This window comes from Ylistrum balloti, unplaced genomic scaffold (assembly GCF_031769215.1).
Source record: "Ylistrum balloti isolate Yb309-2 unplaced genomic scaffold, AGI_CSIRO_Ybal_v1 Utg370706, whole genome shotgun sequence".
NCBI lineage: Eukaryota > Metazoa > Mollusca > Bivalvia > Pectinida > Pectinidae > Ylistrum > Ylistrum balloti.
This window is the reverse complement of record NW_026782423.1, coordinates 1,171,507-1,192,913: the sequence shown is the minus strand read 5'-3', so window position 1 is coordinate 1,192,913 and position 21,407 is coordinate 1,171,507. Positions and strand designations below refer to the sequence as shown.

The following is a 21,407-nucleotide window of genomic DNA, read 5'->3' as shown; positions in this document are numbered from 1 at the left end:
GTCACTCTACAATTCACTAGTCATTTAAAATTGGAAATGAGTCATCAAATGTTATAATTTAAAAATCACCACTTTTTCAATATAAGACGTCCTTGTTTGGACATTTGTAACCAAAAAATTGCAAGAAGGCATGGCCTAATATTCCTGATCAATTTTTATACACTGGGCAGACAACTGGCATTTGAGGATTGATTGATTGGTTATTTCATCATATCTGGAAGGATGATTGACATGTAAAAATGTGTAATAAGAAAAAATAAAGCCACTTTACCAAAAGATATATTCTCAACACATTTATGGTACATAGTTTTAATGACAAATTGTTATTCTTTCTGGAAGTCTAATATGTTACAGCAACCAAAGAATCCATGTGCGAGGACAAGCAGGTCAATAGTTCGAGTGATACGGTTCGACAAATTAGCCGTTCCGAAATACATAACGGTCCGGACCCGATGTATAGACGATATTGTGGCTTACTGCTAAGAAAAGTATAAAAGAGACAAATAATAATGCAAGTTCTAGAAAGGATGAGCAACATTAGCCGCGGACTGAAGTCAGTGGTAGAACTGAAACGGTATGCTAAATCTACCGTTTCCGCATGTCTTCTATCGATGCACCGGATATACTTACCCGAAGACAGATGGGGCAGGTGCCTTTCCACAGCCATTTGTAAACAAGTTGGTAACAACACTAGCGAAACATGAAAACTCTCGAGGGCTTCCAAAACACAAAGGTGCGTTCGCATTTCCAAATGCATTCGTGTTGCGATATATATCAACCAATATTGCGAAATAAGCATGCATGAATTCGAGGAATGAATGAATTTCTTCTGATAGTCATGTCGCACACTCTAAATACACCTAAAAGCTTGGTATTTTCCAAATTATCGTTTGGGTATTTCCCCGTTATTAGAATGGTTAAGCTCAAAATAAATAGAGCGTGAACTATTGATTCCATCACATATACATATCAAAAGAATATATTAAATTATGTTATTTTTTACAGCGACATACATGTATGTATAGGAAAACTTCAACGGTTTATAAATGTAGCCGGGTTCCAATGCTACAGTGTTTTATAAAATAACGCTGGATTAATTCCTTTCATACGTTTATTTAGACGCACCAAAAGACCCTACAATAACACAAATAAAACATAAGTCCATGTATAAGACATATTACAAACTACGCACTGTATGTTATACACTGGACATGGAGTCAACTTTACTTTTTACACATATTTATATTTCCCGTAACGGTTACACTAAACTTTACGAATTCATCAAAAAATATATATCCAATGCCAACACATGATAAACTATAGGATTTACCATTTGTATTACACAGATGTAGTTAATAGTTAAATAATATATATACATAATATACCTACCCTATCAATCTGACAGGGGTCTCAAGAGATAACATCCTTTTTTACAATAAAATGATCTATGGTTCTGTTGAAAGAAAAACAACAAAACGTAATTAACTATATTTGTAATAAATTTCTTTAAGATAATTCTGCAAAAATTACTATTCCCATTACAAAAGGAATAATGAAAAAAACCACAAAGAGATATTTCAATTTCTTCAAATATTTCAATAAATACGAAAATACTAATTCTGTAAAAGTTAACTAACATTATCGTTTAAAATAATTAAATGATATTTCAAATACTTACTATTTTAAAATGTATTTTTGCCACCACAGTCGTCCGTACGTAGCTACATATAATTGCGACTGTCCATGTCTCTGTCCAGCGCGTGAATAACGATACAGAACATACAGGTGCACGAACAAGCATGTAATCACGTGACAAGACATTTACATAACAAAACACAGGTGAGAAATTCTTAGAACATACACTGACAAAACAAACCGGTTGGACAAGTACATTTATAAAAATATATATAAATAGATAAAAGTAAAATTGACACTGCCACATACTCCCCCTGCAAATAAGATGACGTCCTCGTCAGTTTTTCTTGGTGACAAGAGACACTACTGCTTCTGTCATCTGTGGAGAGAGATTTAAAAATTCTTTTGAATTAGCTAGTGTCAACAAGTATCTGACTCTACGCAGCCAATCAGGCTCCTGGCCTGACATGACAAACTCACCTGAGGTGAACCACTTGGGTGGAGCTCTAACACGCTCCGACCTCCTGAGCTCAGTCTCTGGCTCCCGAGGTTGCTCACCCTCAACGTCTTGGGGTGGATCGTCATCAACAACCTCATCATCCCAGTCAGCTGTATGTGGACCGTCATCCTGCTGAACTGGAATGATATATACTGGAATATCATTGTTTGGCTGACTTTCCACTATATAAATTTCACCCTCCCATGGGTCAGCAATCTTGTGCCGGCCTTTGAATGCAAGTACTTTGACAAGTACTCTGTCTCCTGGCTCCAAGGTGGCACCACGTACTCGTACATCATACCCCACTTTCTGTTTCCTTTGTGCTTGATCAACATTCAATGAAGCCAAATGATATGCTTGCTTCAAACGTTCACGTAACTCCTCAACATATGCAGAATATGAGGGTTGATCAGAGTCTTCATCCTGCTCCCTAACGCCAAAAGCAACATCAACTGGTAGTCTGGGGTGTCGACCGAACATCAGGTAGTACGGTGAATACCCTGTTGTCTCGTGCCTAGTGCAGTTGTATGCATTAGTGAAGGGTCCAATAAATGACTTCCAATCTTTCTTTTGGTCTGGATTCAATGTGCGAAGCATGTCAAGCAAAGTTCTGTTAAACCTCTCACACAAACCATTTCCTTGCGGATGATAAGGACTTGTCCTCGACTTCTCTATTCCTAATAGCAGACATAACTCCTTTATGAGATCTCCTTCAAAGTTAGTTCCCTGGTCGGAGTGGATTCGCTTGGGCATCCCATAATGGATGAAGAAGTTATGGTAAAGAGCATCTGCAGTAGTATGAGCCGACATATTCCGAGTAGGTATGGCTTGTGCATATTTAGTGAAGTGATCGGTTATCACTAAAAGATATTGATAATTTCCTTTGGCTGGTTCTAGTGTAAGAAAGTCAATACACACAAGTTCCATTGGCTGTGATGTTTGTATGCTGACAAGTGGGGCTCGGGTTCTTGCTGGTGTCTTGGCTCTGGTACAGCGATCGCACAGCTTCACCCATTCCTCTATGTCCTTGCACATTCCAGGCCAATAGAATCGATCCTGTATGTTTGACGTCGTCCTATCACGCCCAGGGTGTCCTATGTCATTGTGTAAGGCCTGAAGCACCCTCCGTCTCAATGACAAGGGCAATACTAACTGAAGTGTATCATCTCGAGTCTTCTTGTATAGGACCCCTCTGGAGAGAGTTAAGTTGTAAAATTTCTTTGCATAGACCTTGAACTCATTACAATTATCCATAAATCTTGTTGGCCTCTGATGATTCCTGACATAGGGCAATATGTCACCAATTGCTCCGTCCTCACTCTGTAGTTTCCTCATCTGTGTGGGTGTGTATTCTCCGAAGTCTTGTCCAATGTCGGTATCATCTAAGACCTCAGCTGACATGCACATGGTTTCCATAAATGGAGATCCCTCAGTGATGGCATTGCACACAGCTTTGATGCATTCCCTGGTAATGTGTTGGATGTCTGTCCTACAATCATCCTCAAGTCCTGGGTATCTTGATAAAGTATCTGCATCCAGGTTGTTCTTTCCAGGCTTGTAGCGTATGTCAAAGTTGTATGTAGCTAAGGCCGACAACCAGCGATGGCCTGCAGCATCCAGTTTTGCCTTCGAAAGTACATAAGTTAAAGGGTTGTTATCCGTGTAAACTGTGAAGTGGTTTCCATACAAATAATCATGAAACTTGTCGGTAATGGCCCACTTCATAGCTAAAAATTCTAGCTTATGAGCTGGGTAATTCTTCTCCGTTTTTGTAAGTCCACGACTGGCGTAAGAAACTGGACGGCATGTACCATCATGGTCTTGATACAAAACAGCTCCCAAACCGATTGAACTGGCATCTGTATGAAGCTCAAATGGTTTGGTGTAATCGGCAAATCCAAGAACAGGTGGTGATGAAAGAGCTTCTTTCAAGTTTTGGAATGATAGTCTTTCCCGGGTGCCCCATTTCCACTCAACTTCTTCCTGCTTCTTAGACTTTGCTGACTTCTTATGAGTAGGTGGTAGTAAATCAGTGAGCGGTCTGGCAATATGAGCAAAGTTGGGTACAAATTTGCGATAATATCCGGCAAATCCTAAAAATTTTCTTACATCTTCAGGCGTTGATGGTTCTGGCCAATCTCGAATCTTTGCAATCTTGTCTGGATCAGCTTCTATACCAGCCTCCGATACAATATGTCCTACGTACTTCACTCGATTCCTGAAGAAACAACATTTCTTTGGCGACAACTTCAAATCACAATCCCTGAGTCTCTGAAATATATTTTCAAGACAACGTAAATGTTCTTCATAAGTATCTGAAAACACAATAAGATCATCCAAATAGATAAGACAAATGTTCGAATGAAGATCACCAAGACATTCTTCCATTAGACGCTGATAGGTCGCTGGGGCGTTGGACAATCCAAAAGGCATACGGTTAAATTCGAACAAGAGGCCCATGGGCCTTAACGGTCATCTGACAAAAAGCAAGCCAAACCTAGAAAGTGGGTTGAGGTCATTCATTTGAACAAACTTGGTAGCCTCTCCTCCAAGCATCTTACAGGCCCAATATCAGCACTCATAGACTTTTGCTTGTTGAGAAGAAGTCGTTTGTATATTTTAACATATTTGACCCCTGTGACCTTGAAAGTGGGTTGAGGTCATTCATTTGAATAAACTTGGTAGCCTTTCCTCCCAGCATGCTACAGACCCAATATCGGCACTCATAGACTTTTGCTTATTGAGATGAAGTCCTTTGTATATTTTAACATATTTGACTCCTGTGACCTTGAAAGTGGGCCAAGGTCATTCATTTGAACAAACTTTGTAGGGCTCCATGCCAGCATGCTATGGGCCAAGTATTAGCCCCCTAGGCCTTCTAGTATTTGAGAAGAAGTTATTTAAAGATTTTGACATATTTGACCCCTGTGACCTTTAAAGTGGGTCAAGGTCATTCATTTGAACAAACTTGGTAGTCCTTCATCCCAGCATGCCACTGGCACAATATCAGCAATCTGAGCCTTTTGGTTATTGAGAAGAAGTTGTTTAAAGATTTTAACATATTTGACCCCTGTGACCTTTAAAGTGGGTCAAGGTCATTCATTTGAACAAACTTGGTAGTCCTTCATCCCAGCATGTCACAGGCCCAATATCTACACTCTGAGCCTTTTGGTTAATGAGAAGAAGTTGTTTGAAGATTTTAACATATTTGACCACTGTGACCCTTAAAGTGTGTCAAGGTCATTCATTTGAACAAACTTGGTAGAGCTCCATGCCAGTATCCTCTGTGCCAAGTATTAGCCCCCTAGACCTTCTAGTATTTGAGAAGAAGTCGTTTGAATGAAAAGTTTACGGACGGCGCACGGCGGACGACGGCGCACGGCGGACGACGACGGACGAAGCATGATGACTATAGGTCATCGGACCCTTCGGGTCCGATGACCTAAAAATCCTAACGGTCCAACAGTGAATGCTGTTCTTTCTTTGTGTAGTTCATCTATCTCCACCTGGTGGTAACCACTCTTCATATCCAGCACAGTGAAAAACTTGTTACCACTCAAACAGTCTAAGATCTCCTCTATTCTAGGCAAGGTGTAAGAATCTTTGATAGTGCGATTATTCAATTGCCGGTAATCCACACACATCCTTAAACTGCCATCTTTTTTCCTCACCAACACAACATTAGAAGTCCATGGTGAATGCGACTTCCTGATGATCCCTCCTGACAAAAGTATGTATGTTATTGTGTACAAACTATGTTGGTTAAAACTTCATCCCTTGCACTTTCCCCTGAACCGTTACAAATAGCGAAGCCCACGATTCTGAACATCAAAACCCCGGAAAACCTGTACAACATTATATATTAACATAGGATGGTTGCCGGTATTGAAAAATCACGCTTACCATACATCTTGGTGAAACTTGTCCCATTTGGTTTGGTTGTATTTGATAGATTTTCATGGAAACTATTTTCAATGATATGTTTTTATTATTATTATCAGAGACATATACGTCTCTGTTATTATTATTATTATTTTATTTAAAAAAAAAATTACAAAAACATTTTTAATACTCTATTTTTACATGAGAAATCATGTCTCTTAGTACATACTTATACTCTTATACATGTAACTAAAGCAAGGCAGAATCATGAAGTCAAGAGTTGAAAAACATAGTACTAAGGTGCCTTAGATGTAATAAAGATTTTTTTTTCTAATAATTATATTATGTTAAAAAAACTTTCATTCATGCATTAAATATGGAAATTATTGAAAATTTAATACATCTTAAATTTCTTTTGACATTTGTTCCAATCTGATAACTTTTATTATGAAATGCTCCAAATGATACGGTACATGTTTCTAGATTTCCATCGGTCCTAATTCCCCAATATTATATACGTCTCTGCTGCTATCAAGTTATCTTTCTATATAAAATACATGTACCTATAAGTAAGAATAAACAAAATACCAATTTCAAAATAGTATATATCCGGATTTTGAAGTAATTTAATCAGTTATTGATCTAACATCAAATGTTAAATAGTAAATGGGTAGTAAGAAGGATGGGCTGGATCAACAATTCCATAATAATCCTCCGGACACCCAATAACGCCTCTCTTCAACTTACACTTGTCCCCTTCCAATCCGTCTGGTTATAATTCCCAATACTTTTCATGGCTGCTGTTATTTCACTCAGTACACGTTTCGGTTTATTTTGCATTTACACGTCTTCACAATACAATTTTCAAATCTTCTTTTCTGCTTTCTCGCAGCCATAACTGTTATTGTGTTACTATGTTTTTTTTTTATGTTCATACTGGGCATCAGCAGTTCGATATCATCATCTTTTCATCGTCACATGCATATAAACTTATAACATACTCCTGTTCTTTTCTCTGTAGTTCCTAATATGGTAATTGCAATGTATTTAAAAATATCATCAAGTGATTATGACCCCAGTTCCCTTTATCTACGTACTCTGAAGAAATTTCCGTTTTTAGAGTCATACATCTCCTTCATGAACGTTGATATTCAGAGCCTCTTGCCAAAATTGACCGGACTTTCACGGTCCTTATCACTACTGTAGATCCGATAGATTTGGATATGGAAGATCGGGGGCACGATTGATGCCCCCACCTCCGTTGTTGCACTGAAAGTAAGACCTGTTCTAGAAATGGGACAGACGGATGGATGGAGGGACGGAAAGTGATACCGCATTAGAAATCCATTTTTCCATGGTTTTATGCTCAACTATGTTATTCACGAGTTATTATTACATACAGTGCGCTTTGTTGAGAACAGAGACGTATGTAACACGCGTACGTTTCTGCTGAGAAGCACGTGATGGATATTGGACAAGTTTGACAGGTGTGTTACTGTGCACGTGCTGAATTCTGGCATGTGTTCTGAGTAAAGCATGATTCGTACGACGTGATGTATACAAATTGTATCGGCGACAGAGACGTTGTACAATTTTGGAGCTAAGTATAAATCGTTACCGGTACAATCGAACCAAACAACGGGAAAAGGGAGGAAGAATGATAGGAACAAGGGAGTGAAGGAGGAGAAAGAGAATATCGGTTGGAGATACATTTCATCTGAAGCTTCCTGCTGGCACGCTCTCTAAATTGACAGATTGTGTGGCGATTGAAACAACTGTCGGCATTTTCATACCAGTTACAGTAGCTATAAAACGCCACATGTACTTGGGAATGCATGCAACATTTCAAGGACATTTGTTACAAGTCTCTTGCTCAAATCGGAGTCTTATATCACTGATTTAAATGTATTAATCGACAATCTTCTATTTCTCGATACGTGTAAATCGTCACTGAATGCCATCTACTGGAAACTGAAAACTTTTTGGAAAACTAGGAAATGAAAACGCTTTTTGTTAAGAATGATTCAATCAAACTACAATCACATAGAATTCCAACATTTAAATATATTAGATATATATATCCTTTCCATATCCTATCGTATTTATATATCATGAACACACAGCAATCGTAATGTTAAAGATATCCAAAGACATAGAATATCCATGTATCTTTTTAATGTATAATAATGCGTCATAAAAAGCATATCTAACCAAACAGTGACTAGTGGCTTATTAGACACGATAATTAAATATATAATGATTAGCTAAGTGTCATAGGAGAAGTGAGGAGAAGGATGGGGCAGGGGTTAGGGTTGGGGTGGGGTGGGGTGGGGATCTGTTATTATACCAATCTGACAACAGTGCAGTATGCTTTATAATGACTTATTCAAATTATTAATCTACAATGTGATGAGCAGACTACTGACAACAACCCAGGACGAATCCAGGGTCTCTGGCCGGCGGTACCCTGGGGCACGCTCAACCGGCCTGGTGAAACTGGTTAGGGACAGAAGAGACGTCACGGACTCAGTAGTATTAAGTGAGATTAAGTGAAGTAAGTGTTAATTTTTATATTTTAAGATTTTAAGAAGAATGAAATTGCGTTAACTCCCATACTTATGAATGGTAAAAAGTATGTAATGAAGTAGCCCAAGTTCTGTATTTTTTATGTAATCTTTTTCATTGGAATTCATCAAAGTAGGATTCCGTTACTGAGAAAAGGTTAAGAAATACCTGCTTGTCTTACCCAATAAATATAAATATTGAAGTTTGTCTGTTTCTAAAAAGGAACTTAAGAAATACTGTTATGAAATAAATTCCTTGCTTGATAGGACTACAAATATATTTGTTATTAAGTATCCGTATTTGTAAGTGCTGCATACGTCATCAGTTAAAATATTGAAGTTTGTTACAACAGAGTTACTTCTCCTTGTTTATATATATATATATAGAACAAATACATCTGACCAAATGTTTAAGTGTTGTTTTAAGTTTCACCATATTGCATGTTGAAATGTGTTCTATTTCTTTTAATTATGAATTTCTTGTGATATATAGTCATTTTTTTATTTTGATACAGGACTTTAATAACCACATTGATAGAGTAAACAGGGAATACAAAGCTCAGTACACTGGACTTGAAGGAAGTAAGTTGCATATATTTTTCTTTATTTATCAACTATTACTTTATGATACTCTACTTTCACTCTTACTTTCTGTTGTTGCCTGTTACTACCCGTTACATTAATCTGTAACAGTAAATTACCTTTATTTCATTTTCTTTTGAATTACAGATTATACAACTAGGAAACTGATTGAAAAAACCAGAACGAAAGTCTGAGTAAGTTTGCCTGCATGTCCCCACTGCCCCAAGAAACATGTACATCTGTTTGTATTTATTTAAATAGATTTTACATTTAATATTTTTTAATATATTGTAATCTGTATGGATACTTAAAAAAGGAGATCATTCCATATAACTTCAATTTGTTTTAGAATTTTCATCAATGCATTATCATTGACTTCTGATCCATTAAATCAATATAAAATTACCCATTTTATTTATTGTATTTAGAGAAAAATGCCTGAAGATGTACATATTTCATTCTTGTTGGATCTTTATCACTTTCCCCCAGCCCCACCCCTGCCCATTCTTCTTTCATCAAAATGAAGAGAAAAAGAGAAGATTGCCAAAAAAAAGTATCATTGTAAGTATATATTGTCAATTGCTTTGATTTTATTCGATTTTCATTGTATTTTGAAATAAAAGAATGGAATTGTGTGTATGTTATGTTGATTCAAAACGCGTTAATTTTTCAAGTGCCAGACACAAGACAGACTACTGTAAGTATGCAGCATGCACCCGCTATCCATTTCCACTTGACTAACATTTCTGTTCTCTCATTTAGTCTAACCATCATTTATTTGAAAGACTAGGACAGTCATTGTTTATTAAGGTAAAACAAGTAATATCCTACGACAAAACTATCATCAACATTATACTGATGATCATAACACTTTAAAGACGACTGAAATGACACCAACCGACCTATGTTCCGAAAACTGACACGACACCTACCGACCGACTTACCGACAGACGCGACACCTACCGACTGACTTACAGACGACACATACGACACCTACCGACCTACGTACCGACGACAGACACGACACCTACCGACCTACGTATCGACGACAGACACGACAACTACCGACCTACGTACCGAAAACTGACACGACACCTACATACCTACGCACCGAAAACTGACACGACAACTACAGACCTACATACAGAGGACTGACATGACACCTACCAACAGACTTACCGACGACAGACACCTACCGACCTACGTACCCTTGGTCAGTAGGTGTCTGACCTACGTACTGACGACTGAAACGACAACAACCGACCTATGTAACATTGGTCAGTAGGTGTCTGACCTACGTACCAACGACTGACAGGACACCAGCCGTCCTACCTATTAATGACTGACACAACACCTACCGACCTATGCATCATTGGTCAGTAGGTGCCAGCCATACCTACAGACGAATTACGCGACACAATCCGACCTACGAACAGACAACTGACACGATGCCTACCGACCAACTGACCGACGACGGACACGACGCCTACCGACCGACTGACCGACGACGGACTCGACGCCTACCGACCGACTGACCGACGACGGACTCGACGCCTACCGACCGACTGACCGACGACGGACACGACGCCTACCGACCGACTGACCGACGACGGACTCGACGCCTACTGACCGACTGACCGACGACGGACTCGACGCCTACCGACCGACTGACCGACGACGGACACGACGCCTACCGACCGACTGACCGACGACGGACTGGACGCCTACCGACCGACTGACCGACGACGGACTCGACGACTACCGACCGATTGACCGACGACAGATTCGACTCCTACCGACCGACTGACCGACGACGGACACGACGACTACCGACCGACTGACTGACGACGGACTCGACGCCTACCGACCGACAGACCGACGACGGACTCGACGCCTACCAAACGAATGACTGACGACGGACACGACATCTACCGACCGACTACGGACACGACGCCTACCGACCGACTGACCGACTACGGACTCGACGCCTACCGACCGACTGACCGACGATGGACTCGACGCCTCCCGACTATTATAAACTTTATTTATTTTACAACAATTGCGAAACAAGTTATGTCAACTTATACTAATCACTCTTGTTGGCCCGGATGTAAGCGCGCGAGGGGTCTTATTGTGGGAGGAAACCGGAGTACCCGGGGAAAACCCACGTGGTCCGGCAGGTGGCCCCTTACCTTTCACGTCCGTTCCGGGAATCGAACCCCGGTCGGCTTGGTGAAAGGCGAGTGCGTTAACACTGCGCCACCGACGCCTCCCGACTGACTGACAGATGACGGACACGACGCCTTCCGACCGACTGACCGACTACGGACTCGACGTCTGCCGACCGACTGACCGACGAATTACACGACACCTACCGACCAACTTACTAACGACAGACACGATACCTACTGACTGACATACACACAATAGACATGACACTAACCGACCAACATACCAATGACAGACACGACACCTATCAACAGACAAGCACGAAACGTATCATTATCAAAATTACAATGAAAAAATAAAAGATAAAAACAAAATGAGATATATCTTTATATTACTTTTAGATTGTTTACATGAATAAGTTGTGAAGATATTACCTTTTTTGCAGATTAAGTATTGAAGTAGATTAAAATGTGAATTTAATCTAGTTTCTTTTCCTGTAGAAGAAACATCGAGTAGCTAGTGATGTCAATGAACCTGATCCTGTGATGTGGACACAAGCAGCAGTGACCTCATATTTGGGAGGACTAATTAACTGACAATCATTGAAATACAAGAGGACAGGGTACCAAGGAGTATACACATGAGACTCTATGGATTATATCTAGGCTAAAATTTTCAACATCAGTTTCGTGCAGATTTTAATAGTAACACCGAGGAACATTTATATTCTTGATGTTACCTTGTTATATTCCAAAAGGCATCATTTCATAATTCCTTTCATAAAACAAATAAAATTATCTGTAAATTTTACCTGTTCATTATTCGAAAAGAATGTTTGTAGATCCCATAAAAATCATAGCAGCCATAAAGCATTTGTATATTTTGTTTATTAAATTTGTTAAATTCAAATTATTGTTGTTTTTTTTATTGTTTCTATTGTCATTGATTCTTTCAATCTCTACCTACTTTGCTTCCCTGCTACATTTGCTTCTATGTTGTACGTTACTGTTTGAAAAATTATTTAAAAAATACATTCATGGCTGTATAAGAAAATAACAGTTCGATGATTGTTCTAATCCAGCTAGCTGTATAAGTAGACAATGTAACAATGCCATGATTGTTCTAATCCAGCTAGCTGTATAGGTAGATAATGTAACAATGCCATGATTGTTCTAATCCAGCTAGCTGTATAAGTAGATAAGATGATGATTCCGTGATTGTTCTAGTCCAGCTAACTGCGTAGGTAGATAATGTAACAATTCCATGATTGTTCTAATCCAGCTAGCTGTATAAGTAGATAAGATGATGATTCTGTGATTGTTCTAATCCAGCTAACTGTATAGGTACATAACAACACAATTCCATGGTTGCATTAGTCCAACTAGCTGTAAAAACACTCCTCTAACCTTACAATTACATGAAGGTTGGCTATAATACACTTGTACATAGATGGATAATTATATATATACAGGAAATGTAGTAAGTTGCCATTGATTGCTTCCTCAGAAACAATCACATATCATGAGGAAATGAAACCAAATTAATGAAGCATCTTCAACATCCAAGAGTGTTGCTTTCAATATTAGGCGAATTGTGTACTCTGTATCTTTGGAATATGTAAAGCAAAGAGTAACATTAAATTATTATAGCTGGTGACCAGCTTACAAAACATTTTAAGAATGGTCCATCACATTTCATACAGAGCAACTTGGAGGAAATTGTAAACTTCTTGCCAAATGACACAGGATGTTCAATGATAATTGGAACCACCACATGAACCTTGGGTCTTCAACTGAGGTGTATAGTACCAGATAAATTTAATGATCAACTGGAGACACCACAGTGAAAAAACTACCATATTATGACTGTACATTAGCACATATGTCTATCTATACTCCAACATTACCACAAACTCACAAATACATGTGGTACATTTCAAAGTCATGTGAAGACATTACATTTAGGTAGAATTCACTACTAATACTTATTTGTAAATCAACACTAAAAATGTCAATTTTAATATCGAAAGTCAAATTTTATGTTTGGTCGATAATGCTAATGAGAAGTGGAGATTATTGAAATAAATCTGTTATATAGTCAATGGGACATTTTACGGGAAGTCTTGTATAGGAGGAAGTGTAATCTTTGTAAGGTGTAGAAAATATTGAGAAGAAACTGTCAGGATGGGGCAAATAGTGCAAGTAGTTAATGAGTGTATGGTATTAGGTCTTAACTTTACTAATCACTTTCGGTATTAATAAAGTTTGCTAATGTGTATATAGTTATGTGAAAATTAAAACATAGTGTACTATAGACCACGTTAGCGTGTAAAACTCACAAATTCACGAAGTCCATGTATGTATTATTGTGAGCCATGGCACTTTTGAAATTAATTAAGATCTGGCACGGGAAAGTGATTCTGTAAGTCCTCTTTGCAATAATATTTTCTCTCATTTCTGGGAGAGGGGTTCCGATATACACCCCATATAATATTGAGAGAATTCTCGAACCCTTCATAACGTTTTATGCTATGTAAATGGCTATTTCAATTACTTTTCATGTTATAAAATGAGTGTTGACAATGTTAAACATCTGATGAATGATATCTGATAGTTAAATGCGACTACTGCCAACTAGAAAATGGTCTCCTCACAGCGAAGTAAAACTTGCCAATTCCGCCTAAACCACATTTTGCGCGTAGGAGAGAGAGAGAGAGAGGAACGTATTTTCCGCTCCCACCATATATCAATAACGACAACTTAACTTTTTGGCGAAGTTTTTTTCCGCATATGAAATGAACTTGAATATCCAGGTAAGATATGTGGAGTGATGTTAGCGCGGAATTCTTCAATCAAGTCATAAAATCATTGCTCCAATAGTATTACATAGTTAAAATAAATTTAGGGTACAGTACGACATACTATAGAGCTTATAAAGACGACGGGATTCTGTATCACATAGTGGCATTCCTATATTAAATCAGTCATACAGTCAGTGGGCTGCCTAATGGCGGGTGATCTGTCAATTTATTACTTTTGTGATTTATACAATTCGTTACAAAAATGAATTATTGTTAAAAAACTCGTTTCATAATCTCACATGAAATCATTGTGGAGACACATATATCTATAATGCTATACTGTATTTTAGTGGAAGTCGGTACGAACCTGACCCTTTTCCTATGGAAAATTAATAAGTTATTTCAGTTCTGAGTATCACAATGTGAGTACACGCGGACCGAATCTATCAAAGTCTATCGAACAACAGAATAACTGAGACTATGAGTTCGTACAAAAAAGTCTTTATCTCACACAGTTATTTAAATATTATGCACACTATATCCAACTAAAACCTTTTGTCGTATTTCTTTTCGTGTTGGTGCATGTTGGTTACAGTTGTTAACATCAATCTATTCTCCAGAATTGCTTATGGTATGAGAATTCGTGTTATAATATTGTGAATTACAGCTGTAGATAAAGTGCCACTCCCACACACCACCGACTCAATTTATGGTGTTGTTGCAAAAACGTGAGTCCGCTGACCCTGCCTTAGGGAATATATTCTTTTGAAACCTTGGTTTCTGGTTTTCCCCAACATTACATTCATTCAAAGCTTGGTCAACTTATTTAGTTAAAGTGTACCTAGATTACATGTTTATTTATAGTTGTTAATTGGTATGTATATAGACGTTCATAAATATATATAAAAAAATCATTTCAGTTTTATAGTTTTGATGCTTTACGGCAAAAACCGAAAAACATACCTTTGAATAAACCGCTCTCACATCAAATCGAGGCTCTATTTGCTCGTGACGTCACAAGGGTAGCATTTGGGACGACCCGCCATGCCAGGTAACTTTCGCGTGTAGACTGTCGAAAATATGTGAAACAGACGTTTGGTTGTTTAATCTTCATACTTCTCGTCCTGTATTTATATCCTACCATATTTGTGCGTATCAAGTGATATTTATTTTTATTCAAAACGTGCGAAATTCGAAGTATTAGCTTAACTATGGAAGCGACTCCGACCAACAAACGTTCACGTGGGAAGAGATGTGTAGCGTATGGATGTGGAAACACCACTTTAGACGGTGTTTCACTTCATTTTTTCCCATTAGACAGACCGGAAATATGCAAAGTTTGGACTGCATTTGTGCGGAGGAAAAGGGATTTGTGGGACGGGCCAACAAAACATTCAGTTTTGTGTTCGGAACATTTCGGTGAGGACTGCTACCCGATGCAGTACAGATTTCTTCAATCAATGGGACGTACACCACCGAAAAAGAAAACGCTAATAAAAGATGCTGTGCCAACGATTAACAAAGGCTGCACCAACGTAGAGGAAACGCCTGTCAAAAGACCACGGACTGCTTTCGCAAAAAGAGAGAACAGAAGGGTAATTATTACATAATACATGAAGATCTAGGGCCTATGTATATCATATAAGTTATAGTAGTATCTGAGTAGAAAAGGTAATGAGTAATGCAGCCTTCCTTAGTGGACAATACTCCTATTTAGCATTTAATAAACCTTTTCCCAGTAAATGTTTCAGTGTATGCGAGGTATCTTCAGTTTTAACTTAAATGTACGTATTAAACAGCTACACTGTGACTACATGTACATTATTTGTATGATAAATTTGATTTTTTTTTATAGATAGTCGAGCAATGTTTGAAAGAGAGTTCCACGGTATCCACAGACACTCAGGTGGAGGAAGATCCTGATGTATGAGTATGTAAAAGATTTAGGCAGCCAGTCTTAATTCTTAAGATATTGATGATACTTAATCAGGAAAGTTTAAATATTGTTGCATCTCTTTGAATAGGGTGATTCTAGCTGCACTTCACCACAATGAAAATGTGAGAAGAGAACAAGCCATGACATCTGCTGGGGAGAAAATGTTTAAGATAATCTACCCTAAACAGAAGAAAGGTGGATACACTGTCAGAAAAGTCAAAACAAAACAAACATTTGGTAAGTATTATGTTGCATATGAAGACGAGTTCAATATTTTAGGTTAGGTTCAGTATTCTATATATTGCAGTACATGATTCTTCAATTAACAACTTGCATTTTAGTTGCAGGAAAATATGTCCATGTATACAAAACATTTAAAGTCTTTACTAGCAATAATGTCAGATTTTGTGTAATAGTGATTGGAAAAAATAATAAAACCAGTGTACTTGTATATGTACTTTTTATCTTACAGACTATGTACATGAACTGATGGCAGAAGTGCTACAAGTGGCAGAAAAAAGTACGATGCAAGTGGAGGATATGCTACTTAAAGACCAACCCCCACCACTCTGTAGTGATTTTGTCAGACCTGTAAAAATGGAAGCTGTCGCATTGATGGAATCAAGATTTAACTTGAACATTTAAAATACATACATGTACATGAATTTTCATCTTTTTTTTATATGGTCTGCAAGTCTGTTTTACTTTACTTCTGTGTACCAACTGACGTTTTAGGTAGTAGTCTTATAGAAGAAAAGTATTTTCAATTTCGACAAAATGCACATTTCCCAAGGAGTTTTTAAAAACGTACCTACTGGTAATCCTCCGTTTTCATAGTTATGATTGTTCAAGTTAAGTGGTATGTTCTAGTAGGTCACATGACGAGACTTACAGATCCTATTACAGTTTCAAGTGTATATATGAATAAAAAACAACAATCAGATATCAATTATAATTTTATTGTTTCATGTCATTCTTTCAATGTTTTCAACACATATTTTTAATGCACAAAATTAAAACCTTTAAAATTTCCATTTGGTGCAGGAAATGTTTCTCTAATAATCTTCACAGCACACGCAGGTAATGGCACTCTTATGCTTTTTCCCAAGTACCCCCAACACCATCTCACAAATTGTCTGTATGCTGTATAGCGGTATCTCCTGATAAAACAAGAACAATATATTCTGTAATCATTGTTAATGCCAAGTTTGCCATTAATCTGCGGAGGATGCAAGCACTAGTGAATTATGGTAAACACAAGTAACTCTACAATACATATGTGTAACAATTCCAAACCAGATTTTCAGAAATGTTGACTTATTATTGAAAATCTATTTTATCTTGTCTGGTTATTGGTTCTTTTGCAGTATTTTAGACCTGTAACTTGATAGACAAGTTTGTAACATCATTTTTAAAATATCTTCTTAACAAATGAATTATTTTATTATGTTTCAAGTTTTATAATAATAAATTTGATGCTGTAGATAAACATCATAACTTACTCAGGGCATTCTGGTATCTCTCCATGAAGTTGTCTGTACTGGAAATAAGATGTTCTCAGCACATAAATATCCAAACAGACTGGCCCAAATCCAGGATGGTCTGTTATGCACTGTATCCCTGGTATGTCGTCTTTTGTGTTCAGTACACTGTGTATCTCACTACAGCACCTGCACTCCTCAATGGTAGGCATAAGACTGCAGTTACCGCAAAGACACCTGTAACATATAAAATTTTCTGTGTTTTATACATAATTCACTAGTATGTTGGTGTGAAAATACCTTTAAAATGTCTTGTTAGAAGTTTTCTATTCAACACTTTATAGTACATACCAGTACCATTTGACATAGCAAAAGAATACACTTTGTTTCCAGGAAATGTTCTCCTTTGTAAAAAGAAATGCTATGCACATTAATTTATGTAACACAAAATATTTAGGGGTGGGTATTATGTAAAAGTCAAATAATTGTAAATGCAAAAAAAAGGCATTGGCTGTTATCTCGACAAAGTCGGACTTGTGAGGTTGAGCAAGTGGAGAAAAAATCCTGAAAATCCGCATTTGTTAACATGCACGATGCATTTTGAAAAGGGAAAATTCCTGGAAAAAAATAATCATACGTGAAAGCTAACATCTCTGAACATACCAGTCTAAGGATCCCAGGCGATCAGCATTATCATCGCTACGTGTAGACGACGCAGGTGAAGATGGACTGCTTTCACCATCTACCTCGGGTTCAAATTGGTATGGTTGAATACCAGCTTGTCTCTCTATAACCTCCGTGTCGTAATCAGAAGATTCAAAGCTTAAATTCAGGCTGCATTCTTCCGAATTGTTTGAGTCTTCGAACCACTCGCACTCGCTGTTATCACTGTCCGACATTATCATTTCTTAGACCAAGCGCTACCCTTGTGACGTCACGGGATTTTCCGGTCTGTTAACCGGAAGTTGGGAAGTGTGTTAATTAGCCTCCATCGACAGGTGCAAACCGGTTCCGAACGGTGAATTTAACGACAAATATCTCAAAAACTAAGCGACAAATTTTGACCGGGTTTCCGATTTTTTTTAATAAGAAAGGAAACATAATTAATATTAATTAATACTATACCGTAATCTAGGTACACTTTAAAGTAATATTAAAAACTCATCAAGTATGAGGGTCGTTCTTAAATCACTTACAGTATGGAGTGTAATATTATGGCGTTCAAACATAATTCTCAAGGTCTTAATGTATATACTTTTATCTTTTTGAAATTACAAGACATCGTTTTCATTTCTTTTTTCGACTAGACGATGGCGAAAAAGGAATGCGAGTCGTTGTATTTTGCCTAGCGAATGCACCCGTAAGATTTCGTTCGGGTATTCTCTAAGTTACCCGAGTTCTTGCTGTCAAACGTCTGCTGTGGTGCCAAATCGATGATAGGCTATACCAATTGGTAAGCTGGATGACTGTGCAGAGGCATGGTAGTTTTTTTTATCGTAATTTTAAGATAAAAATGTTTAAAAACAATGACAGTGTATAGGAGTGAGTTCGAAGTCTTCAATGGTGATGTTGTGAATGTGTGACTTGAAGGCCTCTATTGTAGTGCTTTGTACCGCTGCCACTTGTAGAGAGTTCCAGACGTCGTATTGTGTGTGGGAAGAATGAGTACCTGTAAGTGTCATTGGTGGCAAACACGTGTCAGTATGTGTAAGGGTAAACTTGTCTAATTTTGTAAAACAATATGATTCTTGTTCTTAATCTTGTATTTGTAGAGCTAGAGTTGGTCAGCTGAGGTTTTCCATCATGTCATTATATACTGAGCTAGTATTGTGATATCTGTTTGTCGTGTAACGTGCAGCTCAGCTTTTTGTTTTTTTTTTTTCAAGTTAGCAGGTTTGGTTTGTTTAGTTGTTAGTCCCACATGGAGGTGCAGTATTCTGTTTTAGGTCTGACTTTGGATTTGTATGCATATTCTTTTATGTGTTAAGTCAGCAGTTTCTGTGGTATGTTTTTGTTGACGGATTTGTGAAGTGTGGATATAAACAAGTTCCAAAGTGAGTCTGTAGTTTCGTTTGTATGGTTTCCAAATGTACTGTCAAGTTCAGTGTCTTATCTGATTCCAGTTGGCTTTGTTGTATAAAAATACGTTTCTTGCTCTCCTGGATCTCTTGAGTCTAACATCTATTTCTGTGTATGCAATATCATGGTTTGCTGTGCCAATGGGTGGTGTTGTGTCTATTTTGTTTATGACTGATGGTCTATTTAGGAATCTGAGGTGAAGTATGTGGTTGCCTCAAGTGGGTTTGTCTATAAATGTGTAAATGAATTGTCTTCCATAATATCTAGTAAGCATTGGTGCTGCATTTGTTCTAGTTTACCTGTGATGGCTTGGTTTCCAATCAATGTGAGAATTGTTAAAATCTCCACAAATGAATGTTATTGTTGATTTGGCCTAATCTGTTCCTAGAGATTTCCAGTTGTTGTAGTGAATCTCCTTTCTCTGATAGTGATCTCTAATATGCTGCTATTATGAGGTTATGTGCATTTGCCATTGAGATATATGTCCAAATTGCCTTGATGTCTGTTTATAGTCCAGTAATATGTTGGGATATATATACTGAAAGGATAAAGAAACGCAGGGTAATATTTATTCCGATATTTTGAAAGCGTGTTCTCCAAATAAAGTGAAACTTTGTGGATTGATTAATTAGGTCTTATTACACCTTGTCATGTATCGAAAATTTAGTCACGGTACAGTGCGCAGCTCTGGTAAAAGGAGGAAGGAAAAAACAAGAATCTCGTGCACCGTGTTGTTCTGGTCTCATGCAGCATTGGTCAAGTCACTCTTCGTTAGTCTTTATACAGACCAACTGCTTCCCTAAAATTAATTGAGATTTCGATTCGTTTTAAGAATGGCACGACTCACAGAAGTTCAGAGGGGTCAGGCCATTCAGATGCTGATGCAAGGACAGCTGCAAAATCAGGTTGCTAGGCACTTTGGTGTTAATGTTTCCACCATAGAACGTTTTGTAAGACGTCTTCGGGAAACTGGGCGATTAGCCGATCGACCTAGGTCAGGACGTCCGCGCGTAACATCACGATGTCAGGATCGCTATATTGTCGTCTCTCATGTGTGTAATCGGCGTCTCACTGCCGTTGAGAGTACACTTAATGTTCGTGGAAATCATGGGCGTCCTATAAGTTCAAAAACTGTAAGGAATCGATTACGAGAAGTTGGTGTAAGAGCACGTCGCCCCTATGTAGGTCCACACCTTACCTCTGCTCGACGTCAGCGTGGTATGGCCTGGGTCGCTGCTCATGCTCCACGACGGTTTCCACTGAGGCAGTGGAGACAAGTTTTCTTCACGGACGAGTCTCGATTCTGTCTCTCTCGATCTGACGGCCGTCAACGTGTCTACTGACATCGTGGCGAACGTTTTACGGACGCTTGCATTGTAGAGAGGGATAGGTTTGGGGGCGGTTCAGTAATGGTGTGGGGAGGAATCTCACACGGGTTAAAATCACAATTGGTTGTTATTGATGGCAATTTAACAGCAGCTAAGTATAAAGATGAGATCCTCCGACCCCGTGTTATCCCTTTCTTACAGCAGCATAATCTAACCCTCCAACAGGATAATGCTAGGCCCCATGTAGCAAGGATTTGCCAAGTCTTTCTGGCCAACAACAACATTCAACCACGAGATTGGCCACCATATAGCCCTGATTTGTCCCCGATCGAGCATCTTTGGGACCAGTTGGATAGACAGGTTCGAAAGCACCAGCCACCCCCTGCTACTTGAGAGCAGTTGACCAGAGCTCTGATTGAAGAGTGGGACAACATCCCCATAAGACGGATTAA

The 21,407-nt window shown here is 38.3% G+C and overlaps 2 protein-coding genes across 2 annotated transcripts; one reads left to right on the top strand and one right to left on the bottom strand.

Moving 5' to 3' along the window:
* The first annotated feature begins 15,192 nt into the window (after positions 1–15,192).
* LOC132557684 (uncharacterized) lies at positions 15,193–16,061 on the top strand. Its single transcript, XM_060222202.1, has 2 exons — positions 15,193–15,726; positions 15,987–16,061. Exons 1-2 carry the CDS (start codon positions 15,343–15,345, stop codon positions 16,059–16,061), a joined length of 459 nt encoding a protein of 152 aa, XP_060078185.1. The 5' UTR covers positions 15,193–15,342.
* Positions 16,062–17,012: 951 nt separating this feature from the next.
* LOC132557693 (P2X purinoceptor 7-like) lies at positions 17,013–18,534 on the bottom strand. The gene is made up of 3 exons (XM_060222214.1): positions 18,212–18,534; positions 17,570–17,785; positions 17,013–17,227 (listed from the first exon to the last, which is right to left on the bottom strand). Exons 1-3 carry the CDS (start codon positions 18,451–18,453, stop codon positions 17,068–17,070), a joined length of 618 nt encoding a protein of 205 aa, XP_060078197.1. The 5' UTR covers positions 18,454–18,534; the 3' UTR covers positions 17,013–17,067.
* Between the last annotated feature and the right edge of the window lie 2,873 nt (positions 18,535–21,407).